The sequence below is a fragment of the Girardinichthys multiradiatus genome, chromosome 10, assembly GCF_021462225.1.
Source record: "Girardinichthys multiradiatus isolate DD_20200921_A chromosome 10, DD_fGirMul_XY1, whole genome shotgun sequence".
Lineage (NCBI taxonomy): Eukaryota > Metazoa > Chordata > Actinopteri > Cyprinodontiformes > Goodeidae > Girardinichthys > Girardinichthys multiradiatus.
This window is the reverse complement of record NC_061803.1, coordinates 22,515,790-22,535,108: the sequence shown is the minus strand read 5'-3', so window position 1 is coordinate 22,535,108 and position 19,319 is coordinate 22,515,790. Positions and strand designations below refer to the sequence as shown.

General features: G+C 41.8%; 1 protein-coding gene across 5 annotated transcripts; it reads right to left on the bottom strand.

Annotated features, from left to right (window-relative positions):
* Nucleotides 1-888: 888 nt before the first annotated feature.
* On the bottom strand, nt 889-19,176 carry rpp30 (ribonuclease P/MRP 30 subunit). Of its 5 annotated transcripts, none has more exons than XM_047377937.1 (12): nt 19,115-19,176; nt 17,708-17,908; nt 15,579-15,637; nt 15,324-15,446; nt 15,131-15,202; nt 10,155-10,244; nt 9,956-10,072; nt 9,859-9,888; nt 9,540-9,577; nt 8,917-8,996; nt 8,714-8,788; nt 889-1,059 (listed from the first exon to the last, which is right to left on the bottom strand). In XM_047377937.1, the coding sequence occupies exons 2-12, from the start codon at nt 17,787-17,789 to the stop codon at nt 1,022-1,024; spliced, it is 804 nt and encodes a 267-aa protein (XP_047233893.1). In that variant the 5' UTR covers nt 17,790-17,908; nt 19,115-19,176; the 3' UTR covers nt 889-1,021. The 5 variants fall into 5 exon arrangements, with proteins under 5 accessions (XP_047233893.1, XP_047233894.1, XP_047233897.1 ...); XM_047377938.1 differs by lacking the exon at nt 19,115-19,176 and adding an exon at nt 18,451-18,516; XM_047377941.1 differs by lacking the exon at nt 19,115-19,176 and having other exon boundaries at nt 17,669-17,805.
* Between the last annotated feature and the right edge of the window lie 143 nt (nt 19,177-19,319).

Genomic DNA, 19,319 nt, shown 5'->3' with positions numbered 1-19,319 from the left:
TGTGACCTACCTGGTAAATTTGGCAGTGTAACCTGCTTTGCTACAACATAAGGTTACTTGGTGCAGAAGACATTTTGTGATAAAAGTACAGAATGATATAGTCAAGACAAACACGTTGTGCTCAGTATGTAAAAAGAAAAAAAAATGAAGGATAACGTAAGTTTCAAATTTGACTCAGGAAGTTCAGGTTGTTAATCAGTAATCTAACTTTAAATCCCTCTATGATAATTTTGTTGCCTTATTAATCTTAAGAATTTTGTCAAATGCATTCTTGTTTTGAGTTTTTTTCCTGGGTGGTCATTTCCCTTCAACCCATAGGACAGTTTATTTTGGGGGTGCTTAGTAATACATATAAATTATGTTCATGTTGTGCCTGTAATAAATCTCACACTACAAAGACAACCGACAGCTCCATGTGCCGCACAAGGTGCCCTTTTTTTCCACTTGAGCACCTGCCACCCAAAATGTCTGTGCACGCCACTGCTTCTTCTGTCTTTACAAGCATCACTCAAATTTAAAAAAAATCACTGGATGAGTTTAATAATTACAAATTGGCACTTTAACCCTCCATAACAGGAGCTTAGAATAAAAATGTTGAAATCGAGTTATTAAAAGCGTCATCTGAATGTTTAATTAAGATTAGGATGTTTCCCAGGGCAATCAAACCACTACAGGACACTGAGCGGACCTTTCTGCAATACACAGTATGAGCAACAGGAAGTGTAATCAGTTTGCAGTGTGTTTAAGCCAATCATAAAACTGATAAAGGGCACAAATATGCAGAACACACCCTCTTCTCGCATAAAATTAAACTTAAATATTTATGAGTATATACAAGATTTTATTATAAAACAGTTATCAATTAGTCAAAAATGAATCAATCAGAAATGTATTTTTTAAACTTTATTTACCCAAAATTAGGAAATCTGTTTCCAAGAGTCAAAGCTGCTCCAAAAAGAGACACGAAAAAATAACGCAGAAGAATAAATCAGAGTGGGTCCTGCCTCTTCCAATCCCTCGGTCAGGTTGTTTTAGGTCGTTTGGCTGCAGGAGCTTCACCTGCTCAGGCAAGCATAGGGAAACATCAGGTAAATACAAATAAACAGCTAGTAAATACTGTAAGGGGTAAATACAGGTCCTTCTCAAAATATTAGCATATTGTGATTAAGTTCATTATTTTCCATAATGTAATGATGAAAATTTAACATTCATATATTTTAGATTCATTGCACACTAACTGAAATATTTCAGGTCTTTTATTGTCTTAATACGGATGATTTTGGCATACAGTTCATGAAAACCCAAAATTCCTATCTCACAAAATTAGCATGTTTCATCCGACCAATAAAAGAAGTGTTTTTAATACAAAAAACGTCAACCTTCAAATAATCATGTACAGTTATGCACTCAATACTTGGTCGGGAATCCTTTTGCAGAAATGACTGCTTCAATGCGGCGTGGCATGGAGGCAATCAGCCTGTGGCACTGCTGAGGTCTTATGGAGGCCCAGGATGCTTCGATAGCAGCCTTTAGCTCATCCAGAGTGTTGGGTCTTGAGTCTCTCAACGTTCTCTTCACAGTATCCCACAGATTCTCTATGGGGTTCAGGTCAGGAGAGTTGGCAGGCCAATTGAGCACAGTGATACCATGGTCAGTAAACCATTTACCAGTGGTTTTGGCACTGTGAGCAGGTGCCAGGTCGTGCTGAAAAATGAAATCTTCATCTCCATAAAGCTTTTCAGCAGATGGAAGCATGAAGTGCTCCAAAATCTCCTGATAGCTAGCTGCATTGACCCTGCCCTTGATAAAACACAGTGGACCAACACCAGCAGCTGACACGGCACCCCAGACCATCACTGACTGTGGGTACTTGACACTGGACTTCTGGCATTTTGGCATTTCCTTCTCCCCAGTTTGCCTACAGAGCCAACAGGTCTGTAGATGATGCAGTCAACCTAGCCCTTCACTTCATCCTCCGGCACCTGGACTCCACAGGAACCTATGCCAGGATCCTGTTTGTGGATTTCAGCTCTGCCTTCAACACTATCGTCCCAGTTCTGCTACAGGAGAAGCTCTCCCAGCTGAGTGTGCCCGACTCCACCTGCAGGTGGATCACTGACTTCCTGTCTGACAGGAAGCAGCGCGTGAGGCTGGGGAAGCACGTCTCTGACTCCCTGACCATCAGCACCGGTTCCCCCCAAGGCTGTGTTCTCTCTCCTCTGCTCTTCTCCCTGTACACCAACAGCTGCACCTCCAGTCACCAGTCTGTCAAGCTTCTGAAGTTTGCGGACGACACCACCCTGATCGGACTCATCTCTGATGGTGAAGAGTCCGCATACAGATGGGAGGTGGACCATCTGTTGGACTGGTGCAGCCAGAACAACCTTGAGCTCAACGCTCTAAAGACAGTGGAGATGGTTGTGGACTTCAGGCAGAACCCAGCCCCACCTGCCCCCATCACCCTCTGTGACTCCACAATTGACACTGTGGAATCTTTCCGCTTCCTGGGAACCATCATCTCCCAGGATCTCAAGTGGGAGCCAAACATCAGCTCCCTCATCAAGAAAGCCCAGCAGAGGATGTTCTTCCTGCGGCAGCTGAAGAAATTCAACCTGCCAAAGACTATGATGGTGCACTTCTACACAGCCATCATTGAGTCCATCCTCACCTCCTCCATCACCATCTGGTACGCCGCTGCTACAGCCAAGGATAAGGGCAGGCTGCAGCGTGTCATTCGGTCTGCTGAGAAGGTGATTGGCTGCAGTCTACTGTCGCTCCAGGAACTGTACACCTCCAGGACCCTGAAGCGGGCAGGGAAGATTCTGGCTGATCCCTCCCACCCCGGTCACAGACTCTTTGAGACTCTCCCCTCTGGCAGGAGGCTGCGGTCCATCCGGACCAAAACCTCACGCCACAAGAACAGTTTTTTTCCCATCTGCCACCAGCCTGGTTAACAAAGCCCGGAAACCACACTGACACTCTCCCTTTCCCCCACACCCCCCCTTTTTTTGCTGACAGGACACCTGTAACCTGTAACTCTATGCGTTACATTAACGCTCAGCTTGGACTCCTGCTTACTTGCACAATGATCACCTGCACTGTTGTATTGCTCTTGCATCTTATACTGCTCTATATTTACTCTCACTCACTTAAAACTGTGCACTTATATTTATATTATATTGTAGATATGTTTGTACTGTTTAATTTGTACTGTATTGCACCGACTACGCCAAAACAAATTCCTTGTATGTCCAAAAACGTACTTGGCAATAAAGCTTTTCTGATTCTGATTCTGATTCTGATTCCTCCAGACTCTGGCACCTTGATTTCCGAATGACATGCAGAATTTGCTTTCATCCGAAAAAAGTACTTTGGACCACTGAGCAACAGTCCAGTGCTGCTTCTCTGTAGCCCAGGACTGGGGAATGCGGCACCTGTAGCCCATTTCCTGCACACGCCTGTGCACGGTGGCTCTGGATGTTTCTACTCCAGACTCAGTCCACTGCTTCCGCAGGTCCCCCAATGTCTGGAATCGGCCCTTCTCCACAATCTTCCTCAGGGTCCGGTCACCTCTTCTCGTTGTGCAGCGTTTTCTGCCACACTTTTTCCTTCCCACAGACTTCCCACTGAGGTGCCTTGATACAGCACTCTGGTAACAGCCTATTTGTTCAGAAATTTCTTTCTGTGTCTTACCCTCTTGCTTGAGGGTGTCAATAGTGGCCTTCTGGACAGCAGTCAGGTCGGCAGTCTTACCCATGATTGGGGTTTTGAGTGATGAACCAGGCTGGGAGTTTTAAAGGCCTCAGGAATCTTTTGCAGGTGTTTAGAGTTAACTCGTTGATTCAGATGATTAGGTTCATAGCTCGTTTAGAGACCCTTTTAATGATATGCTAATTTTGTGAGATAGGAATTTCGGGTTTTCATGAGCTGTATGCCAAAATCATCCGTATTAAGACAATAAAAGACCTGAAATATTTCAGTTAGTGTGCAATGAATCTAAAATATATGAATGTTAAATTTTCATCATGACATTATGGAAAATAATTAACTTTATCACAATATGCTAATATTTTGAGAAGGACCTGTATAGGCAAACAAAGGGAAAGACAAGAAAACAGGTTAACACGGGCTCGGTTGTGCATCTCTGGTCTGTGGGCTGAGATAATGCATGCCTTGATACAAAAAAAGATGGAAAAATGATGACAGGATACAATTCACTCCTATCACAAGGCAGATGGATTTAATTATTTGAGAGTAAAGTGCGATTTGATGCACTTTAGTGCGACAATAAAAGCAAAGAAATTACACAATTCAGTTCGATACCTAATTAGACCCATTTAGTGTTTGTAAATAAAGACGGCTGCGTGTGCATCGTGGTTATGGCAGTTTGGCTGGTAGCAGAGGCTTGTCAAGCTATGCTAGCTCATTATCCACGATAGATCGAGAAGTTTATTAACACTGACCTTAACATATGGCAACCAGCTTACAGAGCCGTGTACACTTAGTGAATGGAAGTGTAAGGATTATGATTATTGATTAATTAATATTTATCAAAAATTATAATTAAAAATCATAATTCAGAAAAATAATTTCCTAACCAAAAATCATTACTTGCGAATAGAAATCAGAGATGTCCTCTGGTGTTGTTCTTACGGGCTCAAAGCCCTTAATAATTACAATTAGTTAGTTAGTAATTAGTAATTGATAATTATTAACCAAAACCACTAAATGTCACTGTTTATTCAACCGCTTCACTGAAGGTGGGGGAACTTCAACCTTATTTTGACAGATAACTCACTCTTGCACGAAATAAACACAAATGCTTCTCTTATACATGAGTGTCTATGACGATCAAACCAGCAGTTTTATGGACAAAATGTGCAATTTGCGTTAACTTGGGAAAGTGAATCCTAGTGTCCTGATGTCTCGATTTTCGCCAATCAGCTGGTAGACGGTGGGCTGCGGGAACTCAATGGAAAAACTCCAGTAATAAAACTGGGACAAAGGAGTGGTCAGGCCACGAGGCCCAGACCGCAGCTGATTTGAATGAAAAACTCTAAAAGTCCAACTTCTAACTCCCAGCTGATTTGGGATCAGCTGGACAAAAACATGAACATGCACCTTGCTGATCGCATCCGCGCTGCGAGATTCAGCCGCACTACAAATCAAAACAGCTCAGCATTAAACCCTTCAATCTGTATTGCATGCAACAGGTTAATACCTTGAATTAACTACTGGTGATTCTAAATCACTTTAACTATGTCTCACCCTGCCCGGACCTCTAAATGCACCTATCCAATTTAATATAATAAAAAACTTTGACGTTGATTTCTTCTCTTCACCGGTTTTAGGATGGGTCAGAGGTCTGAAGAAACGGGAGGGAATCTATTGTATTGTGGTCAGCTGTGAAAATGAGCTCAATTAACTCAACACTCTTGTTTTTTAATGCAGTAACAACACTTTGAGGTTGCCTTTTTTGTATACAATGAACAAATGCTGACAAGGCTGTATCATTTAAGAAACCTGCCTCCCTTTAATGCCGTAACTTGCCAGGCAGATGGATGAAGGGAACAACAGGAACAGAACTAATCACTGGAGAAAGTACATGAGTCTTTCTTTAGAGCAGCCCAGGGGTGGGTAAATATTTGCACTGTATCTACCTTTTCTACAGAGCAGCACCAATGCAGCTCTGTAGAGCCACATACATGATATTAAATATCATGTATGTGGAAGACAGGATAACAAACTGTAAAAACAGTAAAGCGAAGCCAAGGCTAATTATCCATACCTTTCCTTTTTTGCCTCAGATATCTGGGTTTGTTTAGTGTAAACAAACAGAAGGCACAAAATCAAGACTATGCATTAAATTGCAGGTCAATTTAAATAGTAAAGTGTTGACAGGTATACCTACTTTGCTTAAAGATCGCCATGCTTTCAATTGATAGCATGACTCTCCTGAGCCATGCATCTGTGGAGAGACTGTTTAGTTTCTCCAATATAGATGTCTGGGCATTCCTCTCTACACTGAACTGCATGCATCATGCCACTTATTTCGTGTTTGGGTATTTTGTCCTAAGGATAAAACAACCTTTGTCTGGGAGTTTGGTTAGGTCCAAATGCAATCCTGTGTTGGAAAAAAAATCCTTCTGATTTCCTCCGATGTTCCAGCGATGTAGGGATGACAATGTCTTTTTTTTTTTATTTGTTCTTTTCCTTGTTCTGTTCAGTGGTGTGTTTTGTAGATTTCTTCACTGCCTTGACAAAAGCCCAGGTAGGACATCCACAAGTTTGATGAGAATTGTTGATGTTGATACTGTTCTTTCTCCTTCCTTTCTGTCTAAGTGGGGACATGTTCAGCCTGATTGTGGAGTTCTGATGACAGAAAGTTTATGTTCCACTGGGTGGTAAAAGTCATACAGAAGGTACTAATCTGTGTGGGTTGGTTTCCTGTAAACCTCAAAGATTAGGCGTCCCATCTCTTTCCATGTGCACCAAACAGTCCAAAAAAGCCAGGTATGTGGATGACACCTGAATTCATCCACATATCTGAACCAGTGGCTCGGTGGTGTTCCCTCGAAGGAGTTCAGGGCTCTCTTTTCCACTACCTCCATGGGGAGATAGGCCATAATTACACAAATACTTAGGGAAACCATGTAAACCAACAGGATGCTCATGCAGCTGCAGGACCTTGTCGTAATTTACCTGCATGCAGTAAAACGGCTCTGCAGGTGGAAGAGACGGCCTCTTTAGAGTCAGCTTCTGACAGACCAAACAGCACGCCTCTGAGTGACTTGTCAAGAATAAAACACACTGAGTACAACACTGTTCTACATAATACTGCACTGTACTATAAACACTTAATGTCTGTGTCTGACAGACCAATTAACTGACTTAGGAGAAACTTCTCAAGACAACAGAGTATAAGACTGCAATACACTGTATTACAAAGAGTACTACACAGTCCCATAATCGGTGACACTGGAGATTCCATGGCATAGCCATGCTTGTGTCAGTAAAACCTGTCTACTGTCTATACTTGAAATAAGTTGTGGACAGATAGTGGTCCAGCAGGGTAACACAACATCCTGGTGCATTTCAGACCTAACTGAATTTCCAGACAGAAGTTGTTTCATCCCAAGAACAAAATACCCAAACACAAACTGATCAGCATGATGTATGCAGTTCAGTGCAGAGAGGAAGGCTCAAACATCTATGGAGAAACTAAACAGCTTCTTCACACACACATGACTCAACACAGGGAGCCAGCTCCTTAAGACAAGTCTCAGCTGTACAAAAATGTGCATATATTGGACACAGAAGATAAGATGGTTTGAGAGAGGATTAAAGGAAGCCATTTACATCAAAAAAACATTTCTAAACAGAGGAGGAGGAGCATTAAGCCAGATGCCCAGTCAATTTCAAACCAATACACACCTTCTTGCTGGTGACCAAAACATCTCTCAGTGATCCAGGCTAACAGCACCAACGACGCCCTATTGTTAGGGGAGTCTAATCTGCAGGTGAATTTTAAAGTGCAGAATGGCACATCCCAAACAGCTTAAAAGCTTGGACCTTCTCCCTTACTACCTGTGAACTGAGAGAGCCCTTCAGATAAAGGGCAAAATATCTTCAGCTACAAGAACCGAGGTCCAGTCGTTTTGCTTTTTTAAGCTATTTTTACTTACCATGTCCTGAATGACTAAGAATCTTTACCAGCATGTGTAGGATTTGTCTGTGCATAGTGGCTCTTGATAGGCTTACTCCCTAATCCGCTCCTTGTGAAGATCTCCCAAATTCGTGAATGGATTTTGCTTGACAAATCATCTCAAAGCTGGGGTTATCCCTGTTGCTGGTGCACCCTTTCCTTCCACTGCACTTTCTATGAATATGCTTGGATAAAGCACTCTGTGAACAATCAGCTTCTTTAGCAATGACCTATTGTGGCCTACCCTCCTTGTGGAGGGTATCGGTGATGGTCTTCTGGACATCTGTCAAATGAGGAGTTTTCTCCATGATTTTGTAGGCCATAATATGGATATTACATAACATTTATACATTAAAAATGCTTTTTTATTGGTGTATGTAATATTCTAATTTGAGCTTTTATTATCTATAAGCCATAATCAACAAAGTTACAGGAAATGAAGGCTTGAAATATTTTACTTTTTTTAAATGAATCTATATAATATTTGAGTTATTCGCAAAAAATAATAAATAATTAGCTTTTTCACAGCATTCTAGTTTTTTTTTTATATACCTGTCTTCTGTAGACAAATTTGATAGTCATTCAATTTAACAAGAGTGTAAACAAAGTTCTTTCTGACCTGGATATTTCATATTTTGCAAGAAAACAAGTGTAGAAACTCCTGGGAAGTCACCATAACAAAATGTACAATTTCTTAGTGTAGTAACCATGCCCACTTTACATTCCCAAACAGTCATGCAACATTTGTCAGGCACCACAACAAAAAAAGACTTTCAGCCCAGAATATGTGTAAAGATTAAGCTGCAAGAACCATCAAGCCAGGACTACAAGAACAAAATAATGCAATAATGTTCTTGCAGCCCTGGCAGAGAGAACAATTTTCTCTGATCTTGCGGAGTAAATGTAGGCCTTAGCCAAAAGAAATCTGAGGTTCTACTTAATCAAAGTTCTGCAGGTCTGAGTTGATGTTACTTCCTATTTGATTTATAAACATAGAAAAAAACCTACTGCCTGCAGAGTCCTGCAGCACCTCCTGCTGACTCTTCATGGTGTACACAATGCCACTAGCCGTCTTCCTGGTTTCTGAGCACAAAGAACGAGGTAAAAAATGTGATATAACAGGAAACAGATAAACAGGTAAACAAATACTTAGGGAAACCATGTAAACCAACAGGATGCTCATGCAGCTGCAGGACCTTGTCGTAATTTACCTGCATGCAGTAAAACGGCTCTGCAGGTGGAAGAGACGGCCTCTTTAGAGTCAGCTTCTGACAGACCAAACAGCATGCCTCTGAGTGACTTGTCAAGAATAAAACACACTGAGTACAACACTGTTCTACATAATACTGCACTGTACTATAAACACTTAATGTCTGTGTCTGACAGACCAATTAACTGACATAGGAGAAACTTCTCAAGACAACACAGAGTATAAGACTGCAATACACTGTATTACAAAGAGTACTACACAGTCCCATAATCGGTGACACTGGAGATTCCATGGCACAGCCATGCTACTGTCAGTAAAAACTGTCTACTGTCTATACTTGAAATAAGTTGTGGACAGATAGTGGTCCAGCAGGGTAACACAACATCCTGGTGCATTTCAGATTACAAAGAGTACTACACAGTCCCACAGGAAAAGCATTACATGGTTCTACAGGGACACTATCACAGAAATAAACAGATTTCTGTCGGACTACTGCCTCTCTCACTGTGCCTGCACCACACATAGAAGTCCTTTTCTAAAGCCTTGGTTATACACCAACTTTTGTTTGTTCCTTCAGAGTGGGAGGAACCTAATAGAGGTTTATCATTAGTGATTGGAGGATACAGGTTGGTGATGTCATATGGTCCTCTAAGCTCCAAAGCCTTTAAAAGACACAAATATAAAGTTAGAAAGCTTTGATATTTAACCAAAAATAAGAAATCACATTAGTTTACCTCAGAAAATAGGTTGTTAAAGGCTGTTATGGAGTGTTAACAAGAGGTAACAAGTCTTGTTGGATGAGTGGTACTTGGTGTTAGGTAGTGTTAACCAGTATTAAGGAGTTTTGGTTGTCAGAGAACTTGCTGTCTGAGTGGTTTGTCATTCACATATAGCTGCTGACATCACAGATTTTAAATTAATCAGTAATTCATTAATCACTGACCTTCTCAGCAGCGCTTGAAAGGATGATGTTCTGCAACAGAAACAACTTTTAATGTTTCAGCTCTGAAGTGGCCACATCATAAGCAAAGGACACAAACCTTTCCTTTGCAGCTTTCCATCAGACAAACAGAGTTGGCAATGGTGTAGCACCTCATTGTGGTGTCTCTAAGTGCTGAGGCATATGACAGCTCAAACACCACACCTCTGTCAATCGCCTACACACAAAGACAAACACATACATTCCGTAAACACTTAAACAAACTAAGCAAGCAAGCAAACATTGAATGAGGCAGTCACCCCGTTGATGGGCGCTCTCTTGAAGAAGAAGGGAAGTTTCTCCGTCACTGAGATGCAGATGATGTCAACGTCACATAGCATACAGGTGGTCTAATCACAAACACAGTATTACCATGTGTTACTTCATTAAAACAATCAGAGTACTCTCAGGCTAGAATGGACTTTTTTTTCAGTCCTTATACAGGTCCTTCTCAAAAAATTAGCATATTGTGATAAAGTTCATTATTTTCCATAATGTCATGATGAAAATTTAACATTCATATATTTTAGATTCATTGCACACTAACTGAAATATTTCAGGTCTTTTATTGTCTTAATACGGATGATTTTGGCATACAGCTCATGAAAACCCAAAATTCCTATCTCACAAAATTAGCATATCATTAAAAGGGTCTCTAAACGAGCTATGAACCTAATCATCTGAATCAACGAGTTAACTCTAAACACCTGCAAAAGATTCCTGAGGCCTTTAAAACTCCCAGCCCGGTTCATCACTCAAAAACCCAATCATGGGTAAGACTGCCGACCTGACTGCTGTCCAGAAGGCCACTATTGACACCCTCAAGCAAGAGGGTAAGACACAGAAAGAAATTTCTGAACGAATTGGCTGTTCCCAGAGTGCTGTATCAAGGCACCTCAGTGGGAAGTCTGTGGGAAGGAAAAAGTGTGGCAGAAAACGCTGCACAACGAGAAGAGGTGACCGGACCCTGAGGAAGATTGTGGAGAAGGGCCGATTCCAGACCTTGGGGGACCTGCGGAAGCAGTGGACTGAGTCTGGAGTAGAAACATCCAGAGCCACCGTGCACAGGCGTGTGCAGGAAATGGGCTACAGGTGCCGCATTCCCCAGACCCAGGCTACAGAGAAGCAGCACTGGACTGTTGCTCAGTGGTCCAAAGTACTTTTTTCGGATGAAAGCAAATTCTGCATGTCATTCGGAAATCAAGGTGCCAGAGTCTGGAGGAAGACTGGGGAGAAGGAAATGCCAAAATGCCAGAAGTCCAGTGTCAAGTACCCACAGTCAGTGATGGTCTGGGGTGCCGTGTCAGCTGCTGGTGTTGGTCCACTGTGTTTTATCAAGGGCAGGGTCAATGCAGCTAGCTATCAGGAGATTTTGGAGCACTTCATGCTTCCATCTGCTGAAAAGCTTTATGGAGATGAAGATTTCATTTTTCAGCACGACCTGGCACCTGCTCACAGTGCCAAAACCACTGGTAAATGGTTTACTGACCATGGTATCACTGTGCTCAATTGGCCTGCCAACTCTCCTGACCTGAACCCCATAGAGAATCTGTGGGATATTGTGAAGAGAACGTTGAGAGACTCAAGACCCAACACTCTGGATGAGCTAAAGGCCGCTATCGAAGCATCCTGGGCCTCCATAAGACCTCAGCAGTGCCACAGGCTGATTGCCTCCATGCCACGCCGCATTGAAGCAGTCATTTCTGCAAAAGGATTCCCAACCAAGTATTGAGTGCATAACTGTACATGATTATTTGAAGGTTGACGTTTTTTGTATTAAAAACACTTTTCTTTTATTGGTCGGATGAAATATGCTAATTTTGTGAGATAGGAATTTTGGGTTTTCATGAGCTGTATGCCACAATCATCCGTATTAAGACAATAAAAGACCTGAAATATTTCAGTTAGTGTGCAATGAATCTAAAATATATGAATATTAAATTTTCATCATTACATTATGGAAAATAATGAACTTTATCACAATATGCTAATTTTTTGAGAAGGACCTGTATTTTCAGGTAGATTGTGGTCGTAGGAAAAAGCCCAGAAACTTCCTAAAGACTCTAAACTCTAAAGAATTCTGACACTTTTGATGCAGCATAGGCAACAAAGGCTTCAGAATATCACCACTGCACTTTCAGGTTATAAAGTATCATCATTAATATGAGCCTGCAGAGGAGGCAGATACTGTTAAAGACACCCTTTTTTCCTATTGCTCCTGAAGCCCGACTTTCTGCTTGGTGCGACTGTATAACTGAGCTGAGTACCAGCAGCAAGACTGAATCTCACTCCCCTCTTTCAACTCACTCCTAGCCCGCAACCTGACATTTCTTTACAGTTTGTATCTGGTGCTGGTGGTCAGAACATGCACAGACATTTTTGGAGGCAGGTGATCAAGCCAAAAAAAGGGCATCCATGGCCAAATGTATTGATAAAATACAAATAAAAAAAAGTGAACAAGACCCTGAGATACTTAAACTCCTTAGCTTGAGGCAGGAACTCCCCTCCAAGCTGAAGAGGACAAGCCACCCTTTTCTGGTCGAGAACCATGGCCTCGGACTTGGAGGAGCTGATCCTCATCCCAGCCGCTTCACACTCAGCTGCGAACTGCCACAGCGCATGCTGTAGGTCCTGGCTGGAGGGGAAGAGCAGAACGACATCATCTGCACAAAAAAGAGATGTCCAACTTGGTGCCGGCAATGAGGACCAAACTCCTCCGCTTGTACAGAGACCGGATGGCCCCTGATAAAGGGCCGCCGACTCTGTATTTCTGGTGCACCCCCCTACAGTGTTCCATGGCCGGGACGAAAACCACACTGCTCCTCCTGAAGCCGAGGTTCGACTATCGGCCGGACTCTCCTCTCCAATACCCTGGTGTAGGCCTTACCAGGGAGGCTGAGGAGTGTGATCCCCCTGTAGTTGAAAGACACCCTCAGGTCACCCTTCTTATGAAGGGGGACCACCACCCCGGTCTGCCAGTCCAGAGGCACTGTCCCCGACCGCCACGCAATGTTGAAAAGGCGTGTCAACCACAACATCCAGAGACTTGAGGTACTCAGGGCGGATCTCATTCACCCTCGAAGCCCTGCCACCACGGAGCTTTTTAACCACCTCGGTGACTTCAGCCTGGGTGATAAGAGTCCAACCCCGAGTCCCCAGTCTCTGTTTCCACCAGGGAAGGTGTGACGGCAGGATTGAGGAGATCCTCGAAGTACTCCTTCCACCGCCCAAAAATGTCCCCAGTCAAGGTCAGCAGCCACCCAACCCCACTGTAAACAGTGTTGGCGAAGCACTGCTTCCCTCGGAAGTCCTCCGGAATCTGGTCAAAGCTCTCCCGGAGGTGGGAGTTGAATACATCCCTGGCCGAGGGCTCTGCCAAACGTTCCTAGCAGATCCTCACTATGTGCTTGGGCCTGCCAAGTCTGTCAGACTTTCTCTTCCTCCAGCGGACCTAACTCACACCAGGTGGTGATCAGTGGACAGCTCAGCCCTCACTTTACCCGAGTGTTCAAGACATGGGGCCTGAAGTCTGATGATACGACAACAAAGTCGATCATCGACCTCCTGCCTAGGGTGTCCTGTTGCCAAGTGCACTGATGGACACCCTTATGCTTGAACATGGTGTTCATTATGGACAATCCGTGACTAGCACAGAAGTCCAATAATGAAACACCACTTATTAAAAACTGCTTTGGGATTATTTAAATACAATGGACACCGAGACGGAAATGAAAGGTAAAAAAAGACGCAAGAAAGGGAGAGAGGTGGGGCAAAAAAGTAAAGGGAGAGAATGAGAAGAATAGAGGAGAGAAAGAAGGATAAAGAGTAGGGGTGCACCGATTGATCGGCCCTGATTTCCTTCATTTTGTAAGATCGGTGATCGGCCGATACTTACATATGAAACCGATCTTATCCACAGATCTCATCTACTTGTCTAACCTATTGTGCAAGTTTTGTTTCTTTTTAAAATGCAAAAAATGAAAGATTAAAGGAACTGCAATGCTCTAAACATGTCATATTTGAGAGCACTGCCTCATGTGCAGGTAAAACAAGTTTGAATTGTTTCAGGGGTATTGTTCATTGTTTTTAAATAAAATAAGATTGAAACTTTGAAGGTGAACCTTTTATAATCTGACATTGTCAATTTTTATGTTTTAAATATCGACATTGGCCAAACCGCCCCAGGCCAAGCACATCCCCCCAGCCGCCCTGGCGCAGGTACATGAAGCACTCCCTTGCGTTACCCATCAGACTGCAACCGCAGCCCGGCCCAAGCAGGGGGCCAGAGAAGCAGGAGGAAGCAGCAGAAGAAGGCCACCACAGCACGTCAAATACGGGGCACCCTACAAACTCACACAAAAAACCTGACGGTGCCCCAGCATGAAGGCCGCACACACAGCCGTATGGCATATCCCTGCTACACCAAGAAGGCCGAAAAGCCCCTCCACCAAAGCGAAGCCATACCTGCAATTACTGCCGCATACTGCGCAGCTGAGCCCCCCGCCAGAACCCGGCAGCTACCCCAGCTAGCAGACCGGGCATCAGAACCAGGTAAAGCCAGCACCAATCAGCCCCGAAGACCTGACTCCAACCCCCCGTCCAGACCCTGATTAGAAGACCCACTTTTCCTGTCGCCTTCCAACCCCAAGCGGCCAACCGAGAACTTGGCTGGGATGACAGTTTTTTAACGCCATAACTTTTTTCAGTGAGTGAATTCAAAACCCAATTTTTTTCCTGCAGTTTTAAACTGCCGCCTTACTCCGTCGCTCAGGTCTCTGGACCTGCTGTGTCTGCGCTGATCGCAATATTCAGCAATATAATCACTATTACTTACTTTCCTGAAATTGTGTGGCCTTAATTCTCACATTTTACATTTAAGAATTTAACGAAGTTCAGGTTTTCTTTTGGTTTGCTTGAAGAAGATCAGAACCATTCTTACACTGCTGCATGTCTGTGGAGTCTACAAGTGTTTAAGACGGAGCAGCAGTTGGATGATGAGCTCAGATCCAGCAATCAGAGCACATTTCTACCACTTTAACCTTATGACCACTTCTCTGTCCCGTTTTTCTGTTGGTCAGTTGGGTTTGAATACTTACCCGAGTTCTGTTCTTCAGGCACACAGTAGAAATTGTAAGTTTCTTTAACACCAGTTGAGTAAAAACAGTGAGAAGTCCTGCAATTAGTGTAAGCATCATCCTACTGCAGCTCAGATGAAAAGAGATTAAGTGAAACTTACATGGAAGAGTTTCTCTGTGGTCGGGTGGACGGCCAGTAGGTCGAAGGCGCGATACTCAGTAGCACTTGGCCTCTAGGACAGCAGGCAAACACACCAGAGCACGCACGCACGCACGCACGCAAACAAACAGCATGACTTCATCAAAATTCCTTTCATCTGCTATTCTGACCAATACACTCCAATGAAAACTCACAAAGTGACTGGCCTCCGACATCACCACTGTTAGTCTGTTCAGCACTCTAATTGGACGAGAGCGACCCTGCACCACAGGCAGCTGACCAATCAGCTCATTGATCGGCATTGGGGAGGGAACTTCCTGCCAAGGGGAAACAAACGTACATTTTAATAAGAAGTAACTGATTACCAGCACAGGATGATAAAGTATAAATAACATGCAGTCACATAACAGCTTGACTGCCCCTGAAGAAAGCACAGCAAGTAAACTTACCTGTTTTTTCTTGGCTGTGGGTTCAAATACATAGTTGATGGCGACAGTGGAGAATCCCACTGCAGGTGGAACAAATATGTTTAAATAACATGGTTTAATTAATCTAGTAAAACTAAGCAGTTTTAACTAATATTGGTAAATTATCTAATTTCTTTAATGAACTTTAACTAAAAAAATCTAATTTAACCTCTTAAGCATACCGGCATTGGTATGAAAAGAGAAATGCCCATTTGTTGCGAGCTACTTGTCTAACCTATTGTGCAAGTTTTGATTCTCTTTAAAATGCAATAAAATGAAAGATTAAAGGAACTGCAATTCTCTAAACATGTCATTTATATGTCAGTGTAGTGCTCTGCACTGCTAATAACGTTGCTGTGTAACATTGTCACATTAAAGTAGTGGTTCTCAATTATTTTCTATCATTGCCCCTCCCCCCTGTAATCATTGAATTTTCAATTAAATAAATCCAATGACTTAGTGGTTTATTACATACATGTATATTAATGGAAAAGTGTAAAGTCTCTGACGTTACACCTTTCCATTAATTTTTTTGGTTTCATGCTATCTGCTGCCAGTATTTTTTAGAGAAAACACAAACGGGTCATTTCCGACCATATTAACAGCGAATCCAAGAGCAAGGTAGGGCTGATTTTATGTTTACCCCCATTTCTTGCCACTGACAAATCCTCTGTTTTTCTTTTTACCCCCCCCTGGCATGTCATTTAGAAAGCTAATGTGCCCTTTTTTCTTTTCTTTCAGCCTTCAGGCATGATTCATGATTTGTAATTAGTAAAATTAAATTTCGGTATAACCCGCTCCGAATAACATCACAAATGAAATGTTAAAAAGTTTCTTCCACATATCCTAATATTTGCTTTGCATTTTATTAAAAGTAGGTCAAAACATTTTATTTTACTTTCCCCCAATATGTCTCATAATTTCAGACCATTCTCACAGTAAATTATTCTTTGGCATGAAGTGGTCTAACCTTTGAATAAACGGCTTTTCCAGTATTTTGGAGAATCAGCAGAGTAATGACAAAGGCCTGTTATTAAGGGGTGTTTGTCTCCAGCCTTGTACAGTGGATTTACTTCAGCAGTTTTCATTTTACTCTGAAATCATGACATTGTGAATGACAAATCACAAATGATTTTGATTTGTAAAAAAAAAACAATGACAGTATGAACTGTCAATCCATTGCAGTCAGCAGATGTCTTTTTCTTATATTTATTAATCATATCTAATATTTTATTTGTATTTACAGGTTTCAGATAAACTGAGCTAGAGTTGTAAATGTTTAAACCTGTTCATTCTTATTTTTGTTGCAAGTTATTCATTTTATCAGCTAGTTTTGTTCCTAAACCTACAAAAGATTAATTAAATCCTTTAACCACATCATAAATGTTATTTAAAATCCTGTTATATTTCTGTCTTGCTTCACGAGTTCTAGATTGTATAAACTGTCTATATAAAGATTTGTTTTTCTTACAAACATTTTGTAATCATTTTGTGGTAAATGGCTTACTTGTATACTACTTTCTCCATATTATATTGAATTAATTGGCAGTGTAGTAAAGAGGATGTGTTATTTTATAGATCTCCTTCCTACAGATACGGTCATGAATCACCAAAAAACAGGAAAATGATTACTGTATCAACAACCCACTTCTTCAACTGCATTTTAGATAATTAATGAATAATTGTCGCCAAGTGTGACTGAGTGTGTTGTTATTCTGCTGGGTTTAGTAATCAGCGGATAACGGCTCAAACCCTATATCATTTAATAAAATCTACAATTTAATGTTCTTTTGGATTTAGAAAATTGATATTAAAGTCTCCACAATAAAACATGACTTTATGATTTACATTGGCAAATAATGTTTCCATATTTTCCATGAAGTTATTAATTTCCGATGCTAGAGCTCTGCACAAATAACCGATAACATTCTTCTGTTTTTTCATGCCTGGGTTTGAAAGATTCTGCTATTAGTGTAACATAATCTAGTCCAGGTTCGGGTGTAGTTTTTAAACTAGAGCAAATTAAAGATGCCCAAGGTAGTAAAAAATGATGTGGATAACGGTTGACTCACAGGCTGGACCCGAAGTAGACTAATTAGAAGTGGACTCACGGTGAGCGGCTGTCTCTACGAGACTCTGCATGCGCTTTCTGTCAGCAGAAAACAACACATTCAGGTCCATGAACACAGCCATGCTGCTGATTTTGCTGCTACACTTTATTGAGATGGCCGAACGGACTGCTGGGAGCCGGGAGCCTGGTTCATGTAGCTATGTGGTGCTGCCCCCTGCTGCTGTGGAGGATGAAATGGACTCTGAAACAGAACCATGAGAAAAAAAATATATATATATATATATATATATATAATTTGATGTTACAGTCACTTAGGTATGTACTGGGTTAGGTTTAGGGGTATAGTATGGGAAGAAACTTGTGCCATCACAAACTGAAATTGAATTTCTCAGACTGAATCTGTATTTGTGTAATTTGAAATTAAATGCATTGATTTGAAACTGAATTTAATGGTTTAAAACTGAATTTATTGGTTTGAAACTGAATTTATTTGCACTGAAAATGTATTTCGTTGTTTTGAAAATTCAGTTTGCCTACTTTCACTTTCAGTTCTAAAATTCAGTTTTTTGTGTCACACATCCGGGTCCTTGAGGATAGCCTTAGATTAATCAAGCACAGATTCATCGATTTACGTTTCACATCAGGTCAAACTTCCTTTAGGCATGTTGAGCTGGAGCAGTGCAGCATACATGAGCTTGGCGGACGTCAATCACCAAGTCAAATCACCATCTATAAGAAGCGTCATGTAAACAAATGATGGTCAAACAGCAACACTTATGCTACCTGTAGCTATTAGCTAAACATGCCAGATCAGCATGGTGCGGCCGGTGTTATGTCGGTCTGCGTTTCCCCTGCCTTTACCTCAGCGTAACTTATGTTGCCTAGCAACAGTGATAGCATGAACCACAGAGCTGTGAAGTAGAGGGTGACATGGGAGTGGATTTTCTCTTCTGTCCCATCCCACTCCTACAGAAAAATGTCTTGTCCCATCCCAATCCCAGGCCAGCATAAAAAAAAAAATCCTGTCCCGTCCCACTCCTGGTAAATTGACTCCCACTCCCATCCCGCTCCCATTCAGAACGACTCCCACTCCTGTGCCACTCCCATTTTTGTTTTCTTCATTTAATCTTTTGGCAATTTCTTTCTTTGAAGGACCAGTTAGGTCCCTGTTTTTAACTGTAGTAAAGGCCAGTTAAAGTAAAAAGAATAATAATGAAGAAATAATAAAATATCAAACAAGGAAACAGACCATGCCTATATTAGTTGAATAAACAAAATGTACATAGTTGTATTTTACTTATTTATTAAGTGACTGTTTCCTTTGAACAATGACATCACTTTTATGTTTCAAGTTGCTGAAACGAAAGAAAAATGCACCTAGCAAGAGAACTGTACTTGTTGAACAAAAGGCCAAAAAGGCATTACCTTCATAATTTAGAAACTGTACCTCAATGGTTCACCACCCTGGTCCTCAGGGACTCCTTCCCTGCAGGTTTTAGATGTGTGTCTGCTCCAGAACACCTGATTCAAATTCTGACATGACCTCCTATACAGGCATCAAGAATGGAGGGTCAAACTGGACAAAATTAATACAATAAAATCATCATTAAATAAATAAATGTTGTGAATGTCCCATAAGTGAAGTAAATGTA